The sequence below is a fragment of the Coturnix japonica genome, chromosome 11 (assembly GCF_001577835.2).
Source record: "Coturnix japonica isolate 7356 chromosome 11, Coturnix japonica 2.1, whole genome shotgun sequence".
Classification (NCBI taxonomy): Eukaryota; Metazoa; Chordata; class Aves; order Galliformes; family Phasianidae; genus Coturnix; species Coturnix japonica.
This window is the reverse complement of record NC_029526.1, coordinates 14348004-14375111: the sequence shown is the minus strand read 5'-3', so window position 1 is coordinate 14375111 and position 27108 is coordinate 14348004. Positions and strand designations below refer to the sequence as shown.

Below are 27108 nucleotides of genomic sequence, written 5' to 3'. Positions count from 1 at the left end.
TTTATTGCTGTTACGTTTAAAGAAGAAAACCATCATTCAAGACATTCTAGCCACCATCACGGTCAGCAGCTATGACTGAAGACTTTGCTCTAGACACCACCTTTTCCACTGTCAGTCTTTGAATTCCAGCTCTACTGCTGTCAACTTCTGTGTTTTACAGACGCATAAGATTTGTAAAAAGTAATAACAGCACTCAAGACACAAACACTGCAGATTTCCAAAATTAAGGGAAAGGAACAGTTAAGGGCACAAACAGACCTCTGTAATCACTGAAAACAGTAACAAAGCTGGCTTAGACTGTAGTAAATCAGGATTTAACCTCGTGTATCCAATCTGAAAATACTGTTTACTATACCTTGCTTGTACCACATGAAATATTAATATAAAAACTTCACTCCCAGCGCAGAGCAATCAGCCTTGACTACAAGCACACCTAACAGCTTTGCACAAGCAGATGGCAAGTTTCTTAATATTTCACGGCACTGCCCTTCGTAATTATGGCTTTTGCTCAAATAAGCAAATCACACGTTACACAGCACTTCCAATTTTAAAATAAAATAAATAAGGAAACACACGTTTAGTAGATAGAGAAGCAGAAGACAGTTTTTTTTGTATTTATGTTTTTTAACACACAAAATATCTTTGCAGCCTGTATGTGTTCAGTTACTTTCCCATACATATGAAGCCTTTGGGGAATGTGGTTTTAACATCGTGAATGTATTGGTGAATGATAATTACTACAGTAATAACTATAATGTCTAATGCACTGTTTGTTAACACTTGGTAATTGACCTCTTTGATTGCATAATGCTCTGACTTCACAAAGGTTATTTAATTACAAATGGAATCTATTATTTAGAATTAACAAGCACATCAAGTATCATTATCTGATTAGTGAAGAGCAATTATTTACGAAAAATTATTAGATATTATTTCAATGGACAAGATAAATATTTAAGGCATATATGTATGTTCTGCAAACTAAACTTCAGGAAAGCCAAAAGTCTAACCAAATAGGCACAGATAATTGGACAGTGTAATAGCAAATCCTGTACTAATTCTAACAACGTTTCCCTTTCAGTTGACTTTGATGAAATTAAACAATTTTCCAATGAAAAGTCAATTTCCTTTATATTTTAGATTTTGATATGATATGAAGAATTGACAATCAAGATGAAGAACCACATTTCTCTCTCTCAGCTATGAATTACCTGTTTGGAATATAATTCAAAGACCATAAAAGCCAAGGGAAGTCTCTCTCGCCACTTTTGTATTATTTTGCTGCAATATTTACTAAGCCAAATCCCACTGAAAACATTGAAATCTCTCTAATGACACAATGATTTTTTTATATAGCCTTGCCGCATCAAAATATGCAGCCACAGGAATCAGACAAAGCTCCTGAGGCACAAATTGGAGGCTTTTTTATTGTCATCAATATTTGGACATGCAAAAGTCAATGAATCTAAATAGGCATTCTTCATCATCTCATATATTTCTGTTCTATAGAGAAGTCACACAGAAGAACTCTTTGCAGGACATTGGTTTAATTTCTTCTTCACATACCCTTAGTACACTGTGAACTGTGATGAATACCTCTGCTTTTAAAAGTTTCTAATTAACCCCTAGGAAACACTTCAGAAGGAGCAACAGAAGTAAAACCTGGATCCAGGATGTTCATTTTTAGATAGAGAAAGCTGTAACTCTGGGGTATCTACGTTCAGTGTTGTTCTCCCCCCTCTTTCTACATTACTAACCACAGAGTAAAAATAGGAGTGCATGCAAATGCCTCTTATCAGAAAGTGCTCAACCATCTTTGAAGTTCTACAGCATCAGTAGCACTCAAAGACATTGTTACAGTATGACACATGCACACGTTTTCTTTTCAGATTTGAAGAAAGTAGGTCTTTCTAAAACAAGCTGTGAGTAATTACTTCTTGAGGTCCTATTCATAAAAAACATCTGTTTTATAGTCAGGTCACATTTATTCCACATATGTTTTTGTGTGCAATTCAAGATGATTTATTCTGTTCACAAAGAGGGAAAAGATTATTCTTTTCCTAGTAAAGACCAGCATGTTGCTGAGGTCAGATGAATGCTCTCTTACTCTCCTAGCACAAAGTAACCAAAATTACGGGGAGAAATTTAGTATCAGAATACCTTTGTTTCCTCTGTGAGCTACCTGCTAATTGAAGCTCCATGGTTCATGAGCACATGAGCACATTTCACTCCCCTATTCAATGGCGCATCTCAGGATCACCAGCTACTGAGTTCTCGTTGCTAAGAAACAGTACTCAGTTATATTTGAAATATATATTATGAAAAGGTGCTGCTTTTCTTTGTGAAATGAATATGTTGCCAGATTGACAGTCATGGAAACAGACTGAGCAGTAGGAATTGTTTCTTTCAGCATTTCACAATGCAACCAACCATGCTACCCAATTAATGTGTTTAAAAATGTGAAATGCCTGTTCAGCTGTTGTCAATATGCTAAGGCATCTATGTAGGTTGCTCTGAAAGTAATGCCTCCTATTTAATTCCATGGAAATCATAACAGCTACAAAGAGCACAAGAATACAACTTAACAGAGCAAATCCTCAGCTACAGATGTTTGGTTTTGTTGGTTGTTTTTTTTTTCCTTACCACCATTAGCGGATTCATGGTGATGAGCTGACCCAGACACTCTTCATTTTGTGATATGACAGCTGTGCATGGCCATCAGAATGTGGCTTGTCTTTCACGTCACTGTTGCTAAGGAGAAATGCACTACCCACCACATCACTGTGCTCTCATCTTCTGTTTGGTCTTCATAAGTGTTCAGCAGGGTCAATGGGGGCAATTTTTTTTCACATGAAGGAATTCAATTCCATATAATTGCTTCATATGCACTTCCATGTCAGATGCCATTCTGTCAGACTGCCCCTCTGCTGCCATCTGTCACATGGTGACATGGAATGGAATATTGGTAGGAAGGTTCAAATTCTACTACAATACCATCAATATCTGCCTCTGACACTGTGGGCCATCATGATAAAATAGGAGACAGTAGCCCTCATAAGAAGTGTACTTCACCAATTAATTAGATTTATCCTAAACTATAAAGATAGTTATTCACATTAATCTAGAAACTGAAACTCGGAATCCTTGACATCTAAGAAAATAGAAAACTGAATATTCAAACAAGTGATAGTAATAAGTTATGCTACTGGTGTTATGGAGCAGACATATACTGAAATACAGCTGAATATTAAAATTCCATATATGGAAATACAGCTGAAAAAATAAGACTACTCCCTTTTCAGCTCCACTGAATCCTTCTAAAATTCTTTCCTTTGAAATGTATTTTGTCCTCTTTCTTGTGGATTATCAGATTTCTTGCCTTTCAATTCCAACAAAAGTTGTTAGGTCAACAACTATAATTCAGCACATTGTAGTAGATTGTAAGGTATTAGCATTTATAGGAAGCCTTTTCCATTGGAAAGTTATTCGGTACATTATGTCTTTAAATAATAATTAGGGTAAAATTGCCACCCTCATGGCTAGGGAAGTCTTTAGTAATTCAGAAGACATAATAAACTGCAAGACCCTAATAATCTGAATGGTACTATGGTTCCCATATACCTCAAGTGGGTTAGATTCAATTTTCTTTTCACAGACGTCTTCTTCGTATTATGTAATGACAAAGCAATAAGATATGTCAAAGAGGTGCATATATTTAGGTATTTAAGTCAGTAACAGTCACTGGCATTGTACGATATAACACTTTCTGTGATGCTCTTCAAATAATGGGAGTTTGAACAAAGTGAATGTTCTGAAGAATAATAGTACCAGTAAATGGAGTAAGAATTTGATGTCATAAGCAAATTTTAACATAACTGAGAGAAATTTTCAGTTGATGCACAGAGTCTTTCTAACTTCCTCAGTCATCTATTGAAACTGTGGTTCTGCTTCTGTGATGCATCAATGACCCTTTACATTATTTTCACAATGTGAAAGAACATAAGATCAGCCATGAAAATAATTTAGATTTAAGAATACTTAATGCTATCTTGTAATATGATTTCCTTTTAAACTATGATGTATATCAAATCCATGCTGATATGATACGAGGCCATAAAAAAGGTCTATATTGCACACTTCCATTCTAAAACGTATATTCTTACATATGTATCTGTAAATATGAAGAAAAAGAATTACATAAAAAAAGCAAATGTATTGTATCAAAAGCCATAATCTATTTTGAAATCACTTAAACCATTCATAGGTGAAGAATGTTCTGGCAGAAAATGGCTATATTAGTTTAGAAGGATTATCTGTTTTTATAAAAACATTTTATTCACTGGCTGTCCCTTCAGATTACACTATAATCCAGAAGAAAGCCTGGAGCCAGTAGAGATGGCTTACGTGCTGAAACCTCTAGAAACTAGTCATTTCTCGTACACACAAAACACAATTTTAAATACAGGAAGAGTCACAGAACATAATTAGAACAGTCTGTAATCAAAGCCCAGTGCAGAAGTAATGAAACTGAGGACCTGACCTTCAAATGAAGATTTAAAAATGTAGTACCACAGACACCAGCTCAGCCTACAGAAGAGGTCAGTTGTTTCATTGTCCCACATTCTGGTTCAGAGTTTCATTCTGAATCAGAGCTGAACTAAAACTGCTCTACTTCTTCATTAAATTGAGCTCGCAGAAGGTACTTTAAGTATCAGACAAGGACAAAAGCTATCTTTTCTTAGAATGCACCGATGGCCCAGTAAAATTCACTACTTTAAATAAAAAGAATGAAAACCAGAACTGCTGCATGAGACCATTTAAAAAGATTTGAGTACAAACCTACTCTCTGTATACCACGCCCAGTATTAATACTCACTGACTATTTTAAGCTATGACAGCTTTTTCTCACATCGTTTCTTCACTCAGTTCTTTGGGTCAGTTTTTAGTGTTAAGCCAAATCATACCATGAAAGTCCTTCTCAGCTTTAGGGAGACCTGCAAGTATATTTGTTATCACATTTGTTGTATTAGATTATTGCCCTGTTGTGTGATAGAACCTAAAGAAATACTCACTCGTGTTTTCTGAAAATGAAAACTTCTGATAGCACAGTAATTAGTTTCCATGGGGAAAACAGTTTACTTCAGCAAAAAGAGATTAATGAAAAATATTGCAGAACACAAAATTATGCTAGGCAGCTGCTATGCCACATTTCCTCTCATTGGAATTGTTTTAAATCACCATTCTATCTGTTAATGAAACATTCTGGTGGGTTGTTTTTTTTCAGGCTGTTTAGCTTTAAAAATATATATATAAATAAAGGATTCAGGAAACTGCTGGACTGCAGTAGATAAAGATAAGGGGGGGAAATAAAAAAGGTTTAACCTACCTAAAAGTGATGAAAAGCAGTCAGTAATTCTACCACATCGCTTCCTGAGTGTAAGGAGCTTTTCTAAATAAAGCATTATTTGGGCACCTATATAATTAGAATAACATTTGTCCGTCCTGCATTTATCTGGTCACGTAGAAAGGTTTGGTTATCACATGGAACCACAGCTCCTGAGACCAAAGTTCTTCTTTTGTATCATTGCATTCAATGTATTTGCACAGTTCTAAACAAGTCATATGAAGGAAAACAAGAAATGAGCAAACAAACAAACAAACTCCCTACACAGCCCTCTTACACTCCAGTATTTCTATGCAACCACTTCACTATGCTGTAGAAATGAGTTATTTGGAAAACTTCTGGGGCAGGGAACAGGAGTACAACTCCTATTATCATTCATGTAAACTTCCTTTCACATTTTAAGGTGAAATAATTTATATTTAGTGTTAGAAATTATGTCAGACATTTCTTCTAATGATATGAAATCTTTCACTGCAAAGAAAGACAACTTGCCCCTTTATTCCTTGAGAAATTACCTTACTGCTTCCCCACTGACTGCTCAGTTATAATGCATTTACCACAGATGTTCTTGAGCCCGTGGATTTATTAAAGCATTGGTGCCAAAGCTCACACTTGTCCATTGTCAAAGGATCACAGGTAAAGAAAGGGCAAATTAAGGGAGTGGTTACATTTTACATCAATCAAGTGAATATATGCCAGGAACTTTGGTAACTGTTGATATGCTTTGTAGATAAGTGGAATTTTAAACTAATTTCTCAAACTAACACTTAAGAAGAAGAACAGAAATGTTTCATTTTCAAAAGGTGCCATACCATTCATGCATATGCCTCCTGACCTGTTAACTAACACCAGCTGCTCAGCCTGAGATCAACACCATTCATCTTTCCGTAGATACACATCATTCTTGTTAATGTTAGGGAGAGTTTGGGTATGATTCAAGAGAAGAAAGCATGATGGCTACGAGCAAGTAACCACAAAACTGGATTTAAGAGGGACCTCAGTCCAGGTATCATGGCATTTTACCTGCTGTAGTCAATCAGGTTTAAAGGTCTTGCAATGTAGTATCAATGAAAAACGAAGGTGTGAAACAGATAGAAAAACACAGGAGGATTCATTGACTTAGATATTGAGCATAAAGGTTCTTGAGGGTTTCGTATTTCTTAATAATGTACTAAGCAATAAAGAAGAAAACTGAGTCCATGTGACCACCTGGTACAAGACTGACCCCATTTTTTTTCTGCATTATGAACAAATCATGAGCAAGTATTTATACTCTGACTTATTTGAAGCTACCTGTAACATCCCATCTATAGCACTAGAATAACAAAATCACAGCAGGAGTCCTTGAAAATATCTTGAAGTAATCTTTCCCATTCAATAGGATAAAGTGCTTATATTATTCTGACAAGGAATGGAGCAAGCAGAAAAGAGTCTACTAGCTCAACTGGCAGGAGGGTGGTTGTGTTGTGTTGTTTGTGTTGACACAGAAGAGGGCAGATGCAGTGATTATTTCTGAATTGTCTGTAATACGTCCAGAAAGGCATGTCAGAAAAAGGTTATGATATAGGATTCCATCAGAAGAGAGTTCAGCATAAAGATGAAACTGTCAGCCTATATATAATTGGAAGGCATACGAGCAGTCAAGAGGTGCAGGGAGAGAAGAAAGTGAAGACAACTTAGGGAAAATCCCCCAGAAAGGAGATTCATCAGAAGAGATGTTGACAGAAAAGCCAGAGATAAGACAAATCAGAAAAAGACAGGTTCCTGAAAAAAGGTGAAGACTGAGATTCCCAGACCAAAGTATGATTGACAATGTCAAAAATAGCATCCTTCTTGCAAGCTAAACTAAAATTTCTCTCTTCTATTCTACTGGCAATCTGGTGAAGTCAACTCTTGTCTCAGATAGGTGGCTGGAACCACCACATGCAATGTTTACTTTGATATATAATGAACAAGTCTAAACTTTATTAAGATTTTTGAAACAGACACACTTCAAGGTGTCTACTCAAAATACTTTCAGTAATGTGAAGACATTTACAATGCCAAAGTGCCAATACAAGGCACAGAAATTGAAAGCACAATTTAAATAACAATGATACGGATATGAAACATGTATCCCTAGTTTATAACAACATGATGTGCTCTATACCATTAACTTTTAATTAACTCAAATTTTGCCACAATTAAACTCAATTAGAGCAGAATGTCTGACACTGCAATTAGCTGTATGTAAACACCCCAGTTGGTGTCACATTGAATTAATGACTCCTGATGGTAGATTCTCCTTCCAAGAATAATGGATTTACCAACATCAAACTGTTAATTGGACCTGGCACCTCATGTGTTGTATGTGTTTCAGACATAACACCAGAACTTAGAATCCTTCACAACTGTGGTTGTCAAATATACATGGATTCCAAATGCAACTAGCCAAATGCTTTTCTTCATTGTGCATTTTTTAATGTCTCATTTAGAAGAACTCTATAAGTTTTAATATCCCTCCATTTTACACTCACTTTTCTACTCATCCAGAAACAATAAAAATTATGATACAGCCTGTATCGTAATAGCTGTAATGACTAAAGAATAAAAAAATATGTATTATTAAGGACCACACTTAGCACGATAAATCATTGTTTGTTAGCAAAGCTTATTTTGAACCATCTATTTTTTGCCCTTGTACACATTAGAATCTCAGTCTTATCTTAGCGCTACTAAAATTATTGGGATTTGTCTTAATATATTACAGCCTTAATAGGAAACAGCCAATAATTAGCCTTGGCTCAATATTAGACAGCTACTGTATAAGCAGTATCAGCAAGTACATCCTTCAAGCTAGGTGCAGCTTTACTATTGGTACTATATCAAGAGGAGTACCTACTAAATCTCCAAATTTACCTCACTGAGTTTTCCAAAACCACTGAGATAAAAAAGTTGATGTTCTGTTATCATTTCCAGTAACACAGAGCAATCATATATACGGACTAAAAGGACAAACGGTAATGATGAAAATGGAATAAGTGATGAAAATGTATTCAGAAGGACGCTAGCGGATATTCAAATAAAGCTCAGAAGAAAACATAATGAAGGAAAACCTCATAACAGGGTAGCAAAACACTGTCAGCATTAGGAATTAATATGCTTCTGAAATTCTTGGCATTGCCCTGAGACTGCTACAGCAAGGCATACATCAGTGCCCTGTAAATACTAATTGCAAATGAATATACAATGTTTACACAGTCATTTTAAATACTTTTAGCTGAGTCTACTGGAAAAAAAAAAATCTTTATATGCTCCTGATGTTACTTATTTGTAATTGTTTTCATAGAAACAATCTTCAGTATTTTCAAAAATCAATAGAATTTCCCTTGTGAGCTGATAAACCACAAAAATTACATCTTTTTTGCTTGCTAATTGCTATTATTGTAACAATTTGATTTATGAGTAGGAAGAATACATAAAAAATATCTTCCTTAACAAAACAAATCCAAGTCAAAAGCCTGCAGTTTGATGGTTCTACTTCAGGGAAATGATTTGGAACATAAGGGATGCAATTTTGCCTTTAATTGTAATTTTCATTTGGAATTCAACTAATCAATTCAGTAATTCCACACACAAGATTTAGGAGACAGCTTGCCTTTATATTTCAGTCTGGTTGTGTCGGTCAGAATTTACTAGGGAAATGATTGATACACTTGCATCTTACAAGATCAAAGTGATAGAGTTAGTAAGTAAAGTATTGATCAAAGCTACCAATAAAGAAATGAAGGGAAATTAAATGCACATTCTGAAACACATAAATTCTTTTAAAGTATTTTCTTTAATAAATATATTGCCAATATCAATTCTAAATATAGTCTTAAAAGAATACAAATATCATCAGCTGTCTTGTTGCCTTAGAAGTAATACTGAATATTAATTTTGCAATTTTAAACCTGACAAAATGCAGTATATTTTCCAAGTTGATGTACTGTTCATATATCAAAGGTTACAAACACAGTTATGCTCTTCTGCTACTCTACAGTCACAACTGTGTTTGGCAAAACTGAATGATAGGAAAATTACATGTTTGAAGAATCAGCCTGCTGACTCTTACAGCCCCAAAACACAGCCAATTGTTCTTTAATTTACTGGTTTCATGTACAGTGGATCCATTACTTAATGAGGTCATTGTCATTACATATACTCTGCGAAGCATAGTAAATAGTACAAATTTTCATATGCCAAGATCTGAACTTTAGACCTGACAAGTACTAACATTTCTGTTTTCTCCATGTCTCCATCTGATGCTCTACATTTCTGACTGAGACCAAGACTGCATCCCTTTCTGAGGAAATGCTGCAGTTGTTGGGAATAAGGCCTTTGGACCTATTAACCATAAGACTATTGAGTAAAATTCAATCCCCCTGTATACAGCGCGCACATCTGTCCCATTGATCACCCAGAAGCTCATATAAAATGACTTCCCAGGAGGGCGTTCTTTCACAACAAATATTTACTTTCCTTTTCAGAGGGGGAAATATAAAATACAGTAAAGGTTCCAGAGCACCTTTGAAATCTAATAGTTTTAGAACAATTTCTTTTACTTCTTTTTGTCCTCTCCACCAATTCCGTAGCAGGGGGTGGGGGTGGGGGTGTGGGAAATCAAGTTCTTTTAAAACTCTTTTAGAAAACAAGAAAAAATAGCAGTTTAAAACCATCAGGATTTTGCACCCTCTTAACGATCTGAAAGTAGCATATCATAATCCTGTTACTTATATCCATTAAACCTGGTAAAACTAACAGAAATATAACAGCAGTTCATTGCTACTTTTTATTAGCAATTAAATATGTGACTTGTATTCATATCACCTGTATATATACATATATACAGGTATAAGAAATATAAGAACCATATATAACTCAGGTATATAAGAAATATATAATGACAAAGCCATAAATAGATAATAGGCATTTTTGATGCACTGTATTCACATATCTGAATTACCAATATGAAAAGTAAATACTAATACTCAGAATAATGTTAGAGCAGAAGCTGGGAAGAATTCCACAAAAATGAACTCTCTGTTTTGCAAATAAAAATCACAAACACAACTGAAGGGTAATGTGATACAAGAACTAAAACTAGGAAAACATTGCAATTAACATTACTCCAAAATCCTCAGTCATATAAAACTTTCAAACAGAGCTTTATATCACATTTGCAATATTTCATCCATGTGTTTTCCCACTCAGAAATCTCCAGTCCCAACTGGACTTTATGACATTTTCTATTGCGCTGTTGGGCTTCAAGCAGTGGTAGGATGTTCAGGCAGGACATCTACCAGCCCCCATTCCTGCTGCAGGCAGTCTAACAAGTTTAGATTAAAGATACTCAGTGTGATAAGAAAACTCTCAACCAGCACCATCCTTTTGGATGCGTGGTGTAAGCAGGAAGCAACTGTCACGGAAATAGTATAGAAATAGCCAAGTCTTTCAGTTCTTCACAAACCATCAGCTCTCTGGCATATTTACAGACCAAAGAGTTTTCTAAAGGAAATTAGAAGGAAATCCCCTCAAAGCAGAATGATCCACCACTTGAATCTTAGTGTAGTATATTGTGTGTGCTGATATAAACAACAAATTTTCTGTTAAAAATTTTAAACTAAAGTGACTTCTCGTTAATGAGTTGCTGGAAAATGAAAAAAAAATAAAGCATTCACCTAAATATAGCTTGGATTTTAGGAGTGTGTATAATTAAGAAATAATTAGTAATGACCTGAGTAAATGAGGACAAATACAGCAAGACTTTTATCATCTACATGTTAACAAAATGATGCCAACTAAAATTTCCATAACGGTACAGTCATACAGTGCTCTCTATTTATAGCTGCAGTTTGCTACAACTCTTGTTCATTTGCTGTTATGCATTGATAAAGATCTAAAGGAGGAAAAATGTGAATGTAAAAGAACAACCCTTTTTTTTTCATGAGTGTTTTCACCATGGAAGAGTAATGAGGTTGAAATGGAGATTGATAAAGCATGGCTTGGAACAGGCAGAGCTGCCAACTCTTTAATTTTGAGTTTCATTATGCTTGGTGGCTTTCTCAAAGCTCCACCTATCGAGTCCTTTCATATTTCCATTTCAAAGAGACAAACGTGTAACTGGCAAAGAGAACTTGGAAAGCTCAGGTGCTGTGGACCAAAAGAAAAGCCCTAAAGCCACAATAAAAGGATCTCAGTGCATCAGTATAAAATTTTCAGGCAAGCTCTGGGGACCTGACTTGCATATTTTAAATTCTTGGGACCAGCAATGGCTCAGAAGGTGAAAGCAGAATGCCTAAGGCTCAGAGTTAATAACTCTCCACAGATAACTGAGAAATGCTATAATTAAGAAATTCTGGACTGGTTTAATTGCCATCAATGCAGTAACAGAGAAGCAGCTGATGTATTTGCCCAAGAATTATAAAATAATTAAAAATATATATTTGCTATGTGGATTCTGGTTTATAACCATCTTCCCTTATTAAATTTACTTTTACAACCCACAGATATGTGGAGCTTTCATGGCCCATACATCTACTTTTCCTCAAAGTCTCTTGCAGACATAGAAAAAATATGTAACAATGATTTTGCAGTGGTAGAGGCCCTATGACATAACTCCAGTGTATTAGGGCTCCTACATATTGATACAAGAAAAAGCAGGAGCTGAAAGATTGAAGATAGCCTACCTCTACATATTTTAATATTTCATAAACTATATGCTAGGTTTTTCCAGGCATTCATGTACTTCTTAATACATATATTTAGACTGAAGAGATATACAATCTAAAAAGTATTAGAGAGTATATAAACTCCCTTTTCCATCAAAATTTCTTATCACATATCAACTACATAGGCTTTTCCAACCAATCGAAGAAAAGGCAGGTTGGTGTAGCAAGTAATCCAAAGTCCAAGGTTTCCAAAACATGGGATTCAAAAGGAATTTCTTTCTGAATACACCTGATTATTATGAGAAATGTGGAACTCCATTTACAAAGACACGGTGTTGTTCTTCACAACAACAAAATAAACCGATGCCTGGATGATGGTTATGCATGCCCCTCATAACAGTTTATAGAAGGGTCAGTATGTCTGAATAAGGACATGCAGAGGGTGTAGAAAAAGTATAAGTGGGTGAAATGAAGAGCAAAGACAGATGGTGAGTAGAAAGGTTATTGAATGACATTTAAGTACAAGGGGAAAAAAGATCCAAAATGTGGAAAATGGAAACAAGATTGCAAAAAAGGCTTAAGAGAAGTAATATGATTTTTTTCAGGTACATTAAGAACAAGAGGTCAGAGAGCAGGCAGAAGGTCCTCTAGCAGCAGAGAAGAAATTAATGGCATAAAAATATCATGAATTCATTGTCTTAGTTAAAAAATAAAGAAGGGAAGGAAGTAAATGTGAGAAATAAAGAACGAAAACAAGGAGTGCATCGTTACAGATCATGCTACAGTTTTATTAATAATGACAATAATAATTTAAAAATAAATAAATCTAGAGATGGTTTCAGACCTACATTTCCAAGATGATGAAACAGAAATAGAAATCAGGGTCTGTCTAGCAACTAGAACAGAAAAATTCTGATTTTTGACCAAAAAAGCTCATTCAGGAAATGTTCAGATTCTGCATGTTAAGGAAACCTTTTATAGCAGCATTATTTATTAACACAAAGTACAACATTGAAGGACATTTTATCAAAATCAAGCCCTAAAACCATGTAGGTTTGATCAGATGGTGAAAAAAGGCAGACCAGTGACAACTTGCTTGGCTTCGTGCAGTGTGTTTGCATGCTTAGCAAAGGATGAAGAACTCCAGAAGTTCTGTAGGAAAGCATAATGTCTGCGGAAAGGGCAGCATTGTCTTTCCACGTATTTATGCTACACCTAGAACATTCAATCTTCAGCAAGAAATACTGAAGGTTGCTATAACACTAACAGGTAAAGAAAAGAATTAAACAGAACACCCTAAAGTGAGAGGGAGCCTCATGACAACATTTCAATGCTTTAAAATGCAATTAATTAAAAGAGTAAAAATAGTTCCATAGCCTATAAATATTAAATGACAAAAGCGCTATTAGTCTCTTCTTGTTTTACTGAATACATCATTATTCTTTTCAAGAGTAATGTTCTTACTGCAATACTAATAAAAACAAAGAAACAGAACCAAACACAAAACCAAATTTCTCCTCATTTATTACTGTCTCAGTAAACTCGACTCTTTATTTACTTCTCACTGCTGTGCATTCCCACCTCATGCTCCACAATAATAAATGCTAATTTTGCTCAGTGTGTGGAATTTCAGTTATTTTTAGCATGAAAACCCAACAAGGTACAGGTTTAAACAAACCTTCAGCAGTTCTTCCCTGTAACAAAGCTTCTTTCCATTCTTGCCACACGTGACATAACAGTTGAATAGCAGAAATATCCAAGCCATGTGAGTTAGGTCTAAGAATAAATGTCCTTCAACAGAATCAACTGTTGACTTTTGTATGCTTTCCACATAAGTGAGATGAGGATGCTAGTGGTTTCTAAAATGAATCATAGTGCCCCGCTGATATCTCATAACATCAAGATCTACAGTATATACTGAATAGACAATTTACATTAAAAAAAGGAAGATATGGTAAATTAGAGAATTTATACCCAATAAATATCTTGTTCCCCTAAGACAGAATGGGAAAACACACATTAACAAAACACACAATTTCCTGTCCAATTTTTATTTTATCCCATAGAAAAATCTTGGAAAAAATGGAAGAGATTCCCAGGAACTTGACATCCTACCTAAATCCCAGCTGCGCAAACAACTGTTTAAATCTTTGTTTTAAGAAGTGTGATTCTATGAAAAATTTATGTGCTCAAATATTTATGTACACAGTTACGGTGACCACCCTGATTCTCACCTCACATGAAGAACAAATGCTAAAAGTCTCCCATGAATTCATGAGTCTGCCCACACAGATCTCACTGAACTATCTGGACCTTTGCTTCTGTTGGCTTTGTTTGTACTGCTGCTTTCAGCTTCAATGAGACATCTGCTAATGCTTAATCTTGCCTTTTTATAATCTCAGTGGGAAAAAAATAAATAAATAGATTAAATAAGGTACCTGTTTTTCTCCAATTCAGGGGATCATCTTTACATGTCTTCTGTCTCTAAATCCACTTGTTACACAGCAACAGGAAGCAGCATTTTTTCTTAAATCAATCCATCAGTCATTTTTAGATGAAAATAACTCCTTATGTTGACAGATTAATTTATGTCACCCTTTTCCCACACAATGAAAGCAGTGCTTAGTTCAGACAATCATGTCAGAAACAGTGATCAGTAGTAACACAGTATTGTCAGAATGAAGAACAAGTTTCCTTAAGATTCACAGTGACCTCTGTATTATAGTACCATTCTGTAGACTGAATACTTCATCAGAGATTACAGAGACCAACAGCAGCTCTTTAATCTCTCAAGGGAGATTCAAATCAAGCACTACAAAACCATTGAGCTTTGCCAGCTGCACGGTCACCAGCACAACACCAACCTCACACACTACAACCAATGGTGAAACTTTGCTGCTGTGAAACTTGGGCCTGTAGTGAACGTTCTAGAAAGGAACACAGCAGTAGGACAATGCTTTGCCCAGAGCAAACCCTCAACTCCTCCCATCTTCAAGTAGAAGGGATAAAATCTTGCTTGCTGATAAGCCCATGTAGGGACAGCAGAAACTTCTAGTAGTGCTGCTTTGGAAGAGCCTAATGGCACTTTCTCAATCAGCATTACCATCTCTCTCTGTAGCCAAAACATGAAATTAATTCAAGACAATCACCTCTAGATTTACCCAGTGTCTGCAACATGTGTTTTACTGGTTATACGTAATCATATTCTAAATATACATTTTTTCTTTATATTGACATTTCCTGTACTCTCTACATGCATACAATGTAAGCGAGAGAACTTTCTCATTTCCAGAATTTTCAATTGTATGTCAGCTGATCTAAATAAAACTCATTTATATACGGACGTTTCTCACTTACTAATAATCATATCCATCAGCTACACAAAAACTACTCTTGTTTTTCCCCTTTGTACTGATAAAACAGCAGGGTTCTTCCTTGACAAGTCTGTAGCCTGCCATGAATCCGAGCTTTTTTGATATAACACATGCAGTTTGGGAGTGCTGATAGGTCTTTCCAGTGTATCATTTATGTCTTAATTGAGTCAAACACGGTTTACAGAAACTTATGCCTCCAGAAGACCAAAACTCTCCCTCTCATTGGTTGCTGAGTGCCTTCTCTTATTCAGGAAATTAGTGGGAGATGACAGAGGTCTGACCTTTCCCAGTAATAATTGGTTTCAACTCGAGACAGAGCAGATCACTTATATGTCATAGAATTCTACCAGTGCAGATAACTAAGATAAAAATGCAGTTTAGACCAGTCTCAAAATTAGAAGCAAATCCTTTCCTTCTCAAAAAGGAGGGAGACGTGCATACTATCTCCATGCTGCATATTGCAGAGATTCGGTATCAAAGTACATTAAGTTACTGTGAAAAAGATGTGGCTGCAGTAAACTGGATTTACATAGAAGACAAATTCATTTTTCTGTACCAGATGATTTACAGCTGTTTATGTCTGGGCATTTGCACTGCTTTGCTACTTTGTCTGCAAAAATACTTGAACATCTTTGTCACAAAACCACATCAGTTTTCTTTGTGCCTGTGCTGAGTCTCCATATTTTGTTCTCAATCAAGCTCAGAAACAGAGCCCAGGTCTGCAAGAATGTAAGCATCTTCTCAGTCACAAAATAGAATTTAACACATGCAGTTCACATTAAAAGATTTGGTTGCTGTTCAGTGGTCTCAATTCTTTATCCCGCTCTCAGTCTACTTATCCAACACAGAGAAACAGTAACACATAGAGAACAGACCTCTTCTCCTTTTCAGTACTGTTAGGGTAACTGTTTTGATTATCTCAGTCCATCACTCACAAGGCAACCTCTCACATAACAGTGATGGCATTTAAAAAAAGAGGTAAAGTTGAAAGCTAATTTCACACCTCTGATTGTTAAGTATTTTCTAAAGCAAAAAAAGCTTTTCAATTTAGAACAAAAATAAGTAAAACTAACTCTTCATTAACAGTTCAAATTGCCCAGGTACATCTGTCAACTTATAAATCAATCAAATTAGCCAGCTGTGACAAGGTGGTGAGGGCCACTTCGTTAACACAGCTGCCCTACGTTCCTCTTTCCTGCTTGAGTTTCTCTTGCTATTTAACAAAAAGTTAGCTAACATGGAAGCATAACTGCCGTGCACCTGGGCTGCATATGCACTTTGGTAGGCCCTGAATCTTTAATTTTCTAACTCTTGTATGGAAATGTTTTTTAACCCTTCCGAAAAACAAAATAATTAAAACAAACAGTGGAAAGTGGCAATTAACTCAGACAATCAATTGTTTTCTGAGTGGGATTCAGTTGTCCTCTAATTTAATCATTTTTCTCTTGTAATGAATATCATTGGGAGAAGTCCTACATGCTTTTCAATATTCCTCCAGGATAAACAGGGCAGGAAAAAGCATTTGTGAACATTCAGTGATACAAAGAACAACACATTCTTATAATAGATTAAATAGCTTTAGCTAATGTAAAATGTTGTGAGGCACATGGATGGTAAAAGCTGCAAAATTCGATGAAATACCACGAACACAAAGCTCTATTTTGTGTCCTATTAGCATACGCTTTAATTCTCATCCCTTGAGTACATATACACTGAGAATAAGAAATAAATCAGTGCTAATGCACTGCAGCCTACTGTGTAGCTGGAATGATTCAGATGAATCTCATTTTGTTATCCCTGTCCTAGCACTAATTGTATATTTGATGTTAAGATGGCTTGCAAAGAATATATAATTTTTATCCTGCAGATCTGTTCTTTCCTTGTTTGCCCTTTGCTTTGAACTTAATCTGTAAGGACATCAATACTGTGGAGGAGAGAGAAGTTGGAAGGGAGGAACTGAACAAAAAAAGGTTCAAAACAAATTTTAAACTGATATCTAAGAATCTTTACAGTAATTCATCTGCCAGCGTATGAAGGAAATCAAGGAAAACTCCTGCTGCCTTCCTGACACCATGATACGTCTTCATTGGAAAAAACAAAATGGGCTGGACTCAAAGACAGAATAAATGAAGTTGAGGGTTCCCCTTCTAAAGAACTTCCCAACTATGTTTTGCACAACAGGATGCCAGTGAGCATGCTGAGCAGAGTGTGATATAACAGGTTAGGAGGCACTGCAGCCTATTAGGATAGACATTTGCATTGCTTTGGATAATCTACTACATTGCACTATTTGTATATAATTTGCATTGCTTCAAAAAGGCTCCTCTAGGGAAATGTTTCTGTCTTAATTTAAGAGTGTGCTTTGCCAGATCAGATAGGAGGGCCATTTGTGGTTTGATGCATTAGGCTGAAAACACTGCTATGATTATCCAGTAAAAAAAAATATACTATACAAGGTTTATACTGAATACATTAAGGAAGAAAGCCAGTATGGATAAAATAAGAAACAGCTGGAAAATGAAGACAAGAAACAGAATTATAAAGAGAAACTGCAATGTTTCTCTTTTAAGAAGGACGGCAGCAACTGCCATAAATCCTATGCCAGTGGTTAACATACATTTCACTGTAAGCCCAGATGAGTAGTAGACATTAAAGTGTCGAAAATCAACATGTGGTAAATTTTTGCAGCACTTTTTGAGCACAACTGGTCGCCTGACAGGAATGTTCTTCCAGAAAAGGAGAGAAAGCAGCACTGGAAGTGGAAGTATTGATTACTACACAGCAGAAGACGCAACAAGGAGGCCAGGACGGCACTCAGAACTGTTAATGACTCCATGCCCAGTATGGCTGGAGCATCATACACTGCACTCTGAACAAGGACACAGAGGTCAGACCCACCACGCTGGGACAGAAAGCTCCTAGCTCAACCCTCACAAATCTCAGCCATTTTGATTCCAGCTGCTCGTCTATATCCAAGTGTCAAGAGACAATTTTGCTGAGGGCACATTTCCAGAGCTAGGTAGAAAATGTGAATTTACAGATCCTCTATGCATTTCAAGACATCATGAAGTTACTTCATAGATATCTAAGCCTTGTTCTAAGATTCAATGTTTTTATGATCATTTGTTCAATGGGGAGAAATGTAGCATTTATTGACAAGGACAGGAATCCTTTGTGTACTCTTTGTTCAAGTTATATATTTGGCAGTGATGGATCTGTTAACATTCTCATATCAACAGAACCCTCTTGTAGATGAATTAGAAAATATCTATTGCAGCAAAATGGAGATGAATAACATATGCTATTGACAACTTGACAATTAAAAACCAGAAGAATAACCACGCAGTGCCTTAGAGGCAACTTACCCCCAATACCTCCTTTTGTCTGAACATGATTTTGTATTCACAAATCAAATGCATACACCATTTTCAGACAGTACTTCTACTAACAATGAATGACAGAAATGACATGCAGAAAGTAGAGCAGAGTTTCAATTGCGTGTGAAAATACATACATTTACAATTTCAAAAGGATAACCGGTTCTTCTAGAAATTTTATGGGGCAGTGCCTCGTAATTTAGCCTTCAGCAGCTTCAGTCCTTTCAAAAGCTAATACGCACACAGTCAGAAGTATATATTACCAACACAGAAGCAGAGATTCAATTGCGATGAGCACTCACCTCATAATTGGCTATTGCTTCTCTATCCAGGGATCGGGTCACAGAGACATCCCCACTGATCTCATTGATTCTAAAAATTCCTTTCGGGTCTTGATCTACTCCTTTACCAGAGAGTCGGAACTTTGCTCCCTCTGTCCCTTCACTCCTGATGACCTGCGTGGCAGAAAACAAGAAGTTAGAGGCCATGTTATAAATGCTTTTAAACCCACATAAGCCATTTCAATTTTTAGCCCTGTCAATAATCTGAAAACACAAAATATGTCTCCAATCATTCTGAAAACACCCTGCAGTTCTTTTGTTAAGCCAGGGAAAAGCTAATCACGCCCTTAGCCTTATCTTTTCTGTCTTTTATTTCACAACTCAAAGTTTCTGTTATTCCACGCTACTGTATTCAGTCCATGACTAACATGTGACATTTTATTTCTATTTCTATTTCCAGTTATATCAGTAAAACAGCTGCAAAGAACAAGGAAAAAGAAAACACAATTGGAAAACAAAAAAAGAAAGATGAGACATTCCCCCAAGTGACACAAGGAATACGCATTTTACTGCAGCCTTTATATTATTTTCCAATTAATCATCCCTTTTTATTAGCAATTCTCAGCATCACAGCAGCTGACTCTGGGGATGCTGTTCTTTCAATGATTCCTTTCTATGTTCCTCCTTACCCAGGATTTTAAACCAAGGAAAAACCTCACAAAGATTTCTGGATGTCCTGCCCAGAACTCTGCTTAGTGACACAGATGGAGTTCCTCCACTGTCCAGACTTCTGGATGCTTATATATAAACATGTACACAGAAACTCCTGGTTACTATCACTACCTTGTTTCCCAATGAGAAAAAATCCCTAAAAATCCAATTTCAAGGCTGTCTTACATTACTGACAGTAGCATATGTAAACTTGCAGAGCTACACGATGTATCTTATAAACTACATGCTTTGCAAATTTGTATTTCCACACCAGAATCTAGGAGGATTATAAACTAATCTTGCCCTTTAAGGCTGACAATCTTGCCAAGCCATTCTTTTCCACTGCTGTTTCATGTTCTTTTGTTTCTAGCAATTTGATATCCTTAATGTTTCTGCAGAAATCTTAAGTCAAATATTTATATGCTATTCTGAATCACGTCTCAGGAACAGAAAGGAGCAAGCAGCATTAGGAAGCTGGACCTATTCCCATTTTGAGATAATAAATATGCAGAGTGTTTAATAACGTCCCTGAGGAAATACATGTTTGTTGCCCTATTGCTGTGGGTTCAGCATTGCTGGTTGGCATATTATTGGACAGCGAGATTTTGACTAAACTCTATAATCATTATTCCTTCACTTTAATTGAGAAAAAATAGCTAGAAGTTATGAAATAAGAAATCAGCACTTTCAGAGATAAAGTTTTAATTCTTAAATCCTTCGGGATAGGAAGAAATTTCAAAGTAAAAACCTGTTTCACCTTCTTTTCTCCTTCCTCCTCCCAGTCAGAAACGCTAATGATGAAGATTTCTTCCTGTGTATTTTTGAGTGTGCCATGACAAAACACAGAGGCAGGTGACAGAAGGGCAAACTAATGTTGTGCTTCAGGTTTTGTGATGAGACTTAAACTTAATGGCTGCTACCAAAAGGCTACCGGCTGTTCAGTTCCTGCTTTGACCAGTCTCTGCTGTTCATTTGTTTGTTACATCAAGCTTAAAATGATGTTTTCCTTTTTCGCTAACAAATCAGTGCCATGGCCATTGCCCACCTTTGCTTGTTCCCTGTCCTGATTTTTGAGCCTTATTGCAAGAAGACAAGTGCTTCTTCCCATGCAATATAAGAGTGATTTGAAAGGCACCAGCACAGCCACAGGCCAGCACACAAACATAATTCAGAGCTGTCTGCACAACAGTCCTATCCACCACAACTGTCAAACATTTCGTAACTGTTTATAACACACTGAAGACACTGCATAGGCAAGAGGGCTCAGTTACAGCAAACTACAGAAAGGAGGCAGAACAAATCACGGGCTTTATTTATATGCTGTAGGGGAATTTATTAAACAAATTCCTGATAATCACATACAGATCCTTCTTCATAGTAGAAAGTGATAATAACAACAGTAAGAAGATACCCTGCAAACATGACTTCAGGAAAAAATATTGTTTTGACTCCAAATCTGCAAAAATTTACCCTTGAATTTGATGGCACAGCATCCCTGTTTGGTACCTGAACTGTCTTTAATCCTTGGAGATGCAATGAACCCCAAATACAACCGTAACCAGTCCTCAGTACAAGAACAGTTGAGTTGCCAGAAGGTAGAAAAGGCACAGGTGTTTTCTTCTTCTAAAGGATTGCATGTGTCTGCTGAGCCTTCTCAAAGCCTTGGGAAGTAGGCACATTCAGAGAGCAGGTACATGCAAATACTTCTACCTACTTAGCCATTTAAGCTATTATTGCACAGCAACTCATGCTTGATGTAGTAATAAGAAATTCAGGTTAGAGATGCTCCATATACCACCGCATCGTTTGTTCAGGAGCAATGATGGCAATACAGAAAGTAATCTTGAGGAAGTATCATATTTTACAAATGCATAATTAGCCACAAGAGGGAGCTACATACTCCCAGGAATGTAAAGAACCTTAACATCTCCTAATTAAGAAGCTTCTATAATGGCTGCATAGTTCAAAGAAAGTGCATTTCCCAGTTCACAACAGTGCAGTACAATGAAGAGTTTAATAAAAATCTGGTTTATTTGCCATATGGTTTGTTGCTTCCACAAGAGCAAAGAAGAAAGAACAGGAGGGCTGTCTGACATCTCTGGCAAGACTGCTATTCTGAATATTGTCTAAACCACCACACTGTTCATATGAGAATTTCCTAGGTTACAATGTGTAATACACAGCAATGCTGCCGAAGAAAGAAACAAACAAACAAACAAGGCCAGATTATTTCAGCAGGAATGTTTGCTTTGGGACATTGCTTTTCAATTTCTCCAGTTGGTACTCCTACAGTCCAGACAGAAACACTTATTTCCCTTTCTATTTAACTCTGGAGCAGGTTCTAATACTGGAAATGTCAGCACCACATGACAGCGACTATCTGTTGGGTACAAAGCTGCTTCATTTGAGGCTGGTGAGATGCCCCACTGCTAGAAACACTGGGAATCAGCCCAGCTGGGGCTTTGAGCAGCCCACTCTAGTGGCAGAGGTCTCTGCCCACAACAAGGGTTAGGGACAGGCTGGTCTTCAAAGCTCCCTTCCAACCCAACTGAACATGGGCAGATGCAACAGGTACAACAGATGCCAGTTGAGCATCCCACAGCAGTGTACATTTATGAAGGTCCCCCCAGGACTCATAGGACAGTATAGATGCAAACATGATTCACTCCCCCAACTCAACAGGAATTACCAGCACCTTCCCATGCCCAGGAGAACAAACACATTGGAAATGGAAGGAATTTATGTCAGAACCACGTATATAACACCCAAGACAAAACAGCATTCAGATACTATTATTATTAATGCTATTTCCAAAAAGGCAAATAGTGGCTTCTGCTCATCTAAGAGACACTTCCAAGAAAACAGGTTACTCTGCTGACAGGATCTGCTTTTTGCTGAACCAGAGATGTAACATATTTACTAAGTGCTGTTTTTCTGCTGACATTATGTACCCCCTCCAGCTAAACTCATTCCAACATTGTGATCTCTCTTTTGTTACAGGTTTACCACAAAAGCAAACCTGCATTCTCAAGAGAAAAGAAATAGAACTAGAAAAAAAGCAGACATTACTCCCAGAGATAGACTTCACCATTCTGCAGCCATAATAAATCTATGCTTAACAGCACCATCCATGTTCAGCAGTCTCACTGTTTGCTTCAGTCACTTCTGTGATTTCTTTGTGCTTGGCACTATCCAAATCAAGATAAATGCAAAATACTCCCATCCTTATTCAAACGCCCAAACGAGAACCCAGTTCTTCATTACCACAAGACATATATACAGTACTTGTGGTTATAAAGTAATTCATTTAAATTTGCTGGGTTCAATCATTTTAATAAGTCTGTCAGTTCTCAGTACAGCAGTCTTCATTAATTAAGGATTAAATCAATTAGTTAATCATGGGAACTTAGTTCTGCTCTTTGACAAAAGCTGATGCATCTCTCCAGTCTCACCTACATGTCTGACCCGGGCTTAAATCAGAATTTCTTCAATATATGGGTGATATCTGGGAACTTCTGGATGATTTATTGAAAGAATAAAGGTAACAGTAGTACTAAAATTCTTCTCCATGACTTTGTCCTTTGTTCCTGGTAACCAGGGATAAAACAAATGAACTATATACAACATTATGTGTTTTATGCAACATTTTCTTCCTATTCAGAAAGAAAGCCTTGCTGCCAGGTCCATTAAAACGTACTTTCATTATCACCAACCTTAAAAAATAACTATTAACTTAAGTAAAGCTGTACAAATGCTCCTTCAATATGTTCTCCAAAACACAGGCAAAATTGATATAGTCAGATTAATATCTACAAAACTCAAATATGCAAAAAAAAAAACCCAAAAAACAAAAAAACGTCATCAGCAATTAAAGATGCTCATATAAGGTATATGCTTAGAAGACAAAAGACTTAATTTAACTCAGCAAAGAAAGCCATAAGTCAGGATTTTAAGGTAAAACTACCTATGTCAGATCTCCAAGACTCAGTTTAAGCTGTAAGAGACACATAAGCAAAACCTGTTTGGATTTTTGTGCACGAATGTCTACTGGGCAAACCCATTATAACAAGATCAGCTGGTACTTATTTGCATTCTTTTGTATCAGTTCTCTTACAGCTCTTAGAAATCGCATAAAAACATTCCTCGCACAAGACCACATGCATCATCACTGTACCAAGATGTTTGCAAACTGAAGCTTTTATTTTAACCAGCAATAGAGAATTGTTGAGGTATTGATTGCAGGGTGAACAAATACCTCACACAGGGAAGGTTATACACCAAGTGACCCAGAAATAATGCAGGAATAAGAGAACCAGGAGTTGAAACTAAAACAAATTATGAAAACGAAAAATCATGCACTATTATTATCAAGTTAAGGAGATGGGTTTTTAAGAACTTTATGGTGGAAAACAATTATAGGAAGTGTCAAATTAAGGAATAATGTTGTTAAAATTACATAGAAGTGGCATAGTTGGAAGAACTTGGAATCCTTCTATCACTTCATTACAGCAGTGCAATGCAAGGTTTTAGTCACTATAATAGAAACAATTCTGAATTTGAAGTTTGCCAAGTTTAATAAATTATGTAGACAGATATGTCAACATAATGTTTTAATGTATGAAAATGACATGGTATATCAGCAAGTGGTGAAATGCTTTCACCAGCAGTCCTCATTTTTAGAGCTCGTTTTGGAATAATCAACACAGACAGGGCATTTCGTATTCATCCAAAATATACCATCTCAACAGAATGGCTTTTGATTGTAATTACGCACGGACTTCTCAAAGTTCAGCTCAGTTTTGTATAAAATGCACAGGTGCCCAAGTGGAACATAATTACTGCATGCGTGTGGAAGCCCTGAGCACCAGTGGGCCCCTCCTGTTTGAGGTTTGTTGTTGTACAGATGTGACATTTCCCTCAGGAACCCATTGCAGCACTGAGGCTTGCAAACCATCTACCAAACCTGAGGATTTGACCAATACAAATAGCTACCTGTGAGCACTTGCTTGTAGATAGAAGTAATTCCACGAGCACATACAGATGTGTGTTGTTGTTTGTGGGAGGTAATTCTTCAGCTTCCCTTTGCTCTTAATGTATAAAGAGCAAGAAATTCATTACAAATACTTTTCATGTTCCCTTTTCCTCAGAAGGAGTAGATTTCAGATAGGTATCTGCAGACTGAGGAATCGATACACAACAGTCTCCTTCTACTGACAGCATGAAACTTACAAACGTGGGTTTTCATAATCTCAGAGCAGAATCATCTGGAAGTACTGCATGTCACAGAAGGCCTGGATTTTCAGCTGGCTGATTTGGCCAATCAGTAGCAATTTAATCATCATATTTTTATTGCTACTTAGGTTACTAACTTGCAAATTCTCTTATTTGAAGGAATTTGAGGAGCACCAGCTTTTGAGTGAGATCCTGCTGAAGTAGATACAAGGTTATAGTTGTTAGGAAAGATCTGACTGTGACTGATGAAAATCTATGAAGAAAATCTCAAAAGGTGGTCTTTAAAAAGGAAGGAAGGATTTTTTTTTCTAATTCTTTTATATTTTTTTTGTTTGTTTTTTGATTTTTAGTTTGGCTCCATTATAGGAAGTCAATGTAATACTTCTAGATGCTTTAGGAACCTGCTTAGCACCCAGTTCCCATCTGTAACAAGCAACTCACAGATCTAATTATAGATTTTTCTCAGCCACTAGTTCCCTAGGAAACAAATCCATGGATCACGTCTTGTGCATGGAAGGTCAGAGTAGGAAGTTAAATATTTTTCCACATATAGAAACTTATCTAGGGGTCACAGGTCCACATCTGAGCAGACGTTTGTTTCCTGTCAAAGGCAGATGACAGCTATATTTGACAGATATCTTGAATATTTAAAACTCCAAACACTTTAATCTGATGAAGTGCTTAATACTTCCATTATTTGGAATGCTCTGTGGCTCTTTATGCTGTAAACAAAGGATTTTAATTATCATTTTCCAAACCCATTTCTGTTTTTATCAGCTGGTCCACCTCACTTTCATCTTAAATGTTTAGCAGTCAGAGGTCAATGCAAGACAGCTGCTAAGTAGTTGCAATTGATTAGAAAAGAAAAGCAAAAAAATTAATTCCATGTCATGAATGCCAAGTATAATTTATATTTTCCGATATTGGCTCTCAAATATAACAGATGTCATTGCAAATGGATATATTTTTTTCCTGCAGTAGTCTTGGGGGAAAAAAGGTATAAATATGGCATCTCATATTTTGATGCAATTCTAACACATTGCTGAAAAACAATACAGACAAAATATGATTCATTGGAAACGCAGGTATGTATGAATACACAACTGGAACAGGAAGGAAGTAGAATGAATATGAGGATGGAAGATGGAAGGTTTGTCAGATTAGTCTTCCTCATCTATAACAGAAAATACCGTTCTACTCAATCCTGGGACATTTACAATGACAGCTTAAAGGTTATGCAACCACTCAAAAATCCTACACCCATGAGCATAATATTCATTGTGACTTCAGGCCAAATAAAAGATTTAAGCTAAATCAGAGTCTCTTCAATCTGTAAGAAGCCAGAAGGAAGCCTACAATGTCAGCGCATTTAAGTTACACACAGCAGCTCTTGCAGGTTGCCTCCAAAGCCTTAGAGAAGTCTTGTTCTGCTTCTATCTGTAGACAGACTTTCATCAGGACCCAAGCCCACAGCCAACACCTCAGACCTGGACTGCTTTGCTCCCTAAACCAATGGATGGTTACATACACGGATGGAAAAATATTGTTTCTGTTAAACATTTTTGGTTTCCTACTTTGTTCTTTTTAATTCATGTTCTTTTTCCACGTGATAAAAAAAAAAAAAAAAAAAAAAAAAAAAATTAATATTTTTCTATTTCACAAATCCAACTGTGCTATGTCACTTTTGCTTCTCTTGCTGTAATAGGTTGAATTCTCAATAGCTAGAGGTGGAAAAAAAGAAATTCATGTGACTGGTGAAATTGCTACCATTAGGGAGCATTTCAAATCTTCTAATGACTGCTAGACTTAGACTGGTCTTTCACTGCTGAGTGAAGGTTACCCATTTTATTGCACAGAGCATTGCAGACATGACTGTCAGGCCAGGGAGCACTTATATCAATCTAGGATCTCTAAACAACACATCACATTCATTCAAAAACTAGCTAGCAGCTTCAGAAAGCATAAGTTTTCACAGCAGTGTAGCAGGTGCCTCATTCACCATGACCCAGGGAGTCCCAGGCAATGTTTGCTTTGCTG

General features: G+C 36.5%; 1 protein-coding gene across 3 annotated transcripts in view; it reads right to left on the bottom strand.

The window, feature by feature from the left end:
* CDH13 (cadherin 13) overlaps positions 1-27108 on the bottom strand; it is a 386189-nt gene that overhangs the window by 173575 nt on the left and 185506 nt on the right. For all 3 annotated transcript variants that reach the window (XM_015874146.2, XM_015874147.2, XM_032447005.1), the window contains one exon: positions 19150-19302. In XM_015874146.2, the coding sequence (XP_015729632.1) occupies positions 19150-19302 (153 nt within the window). The remainder of the gene's footprint in view (positions 1-19149; positions 19303-27108) is intronic.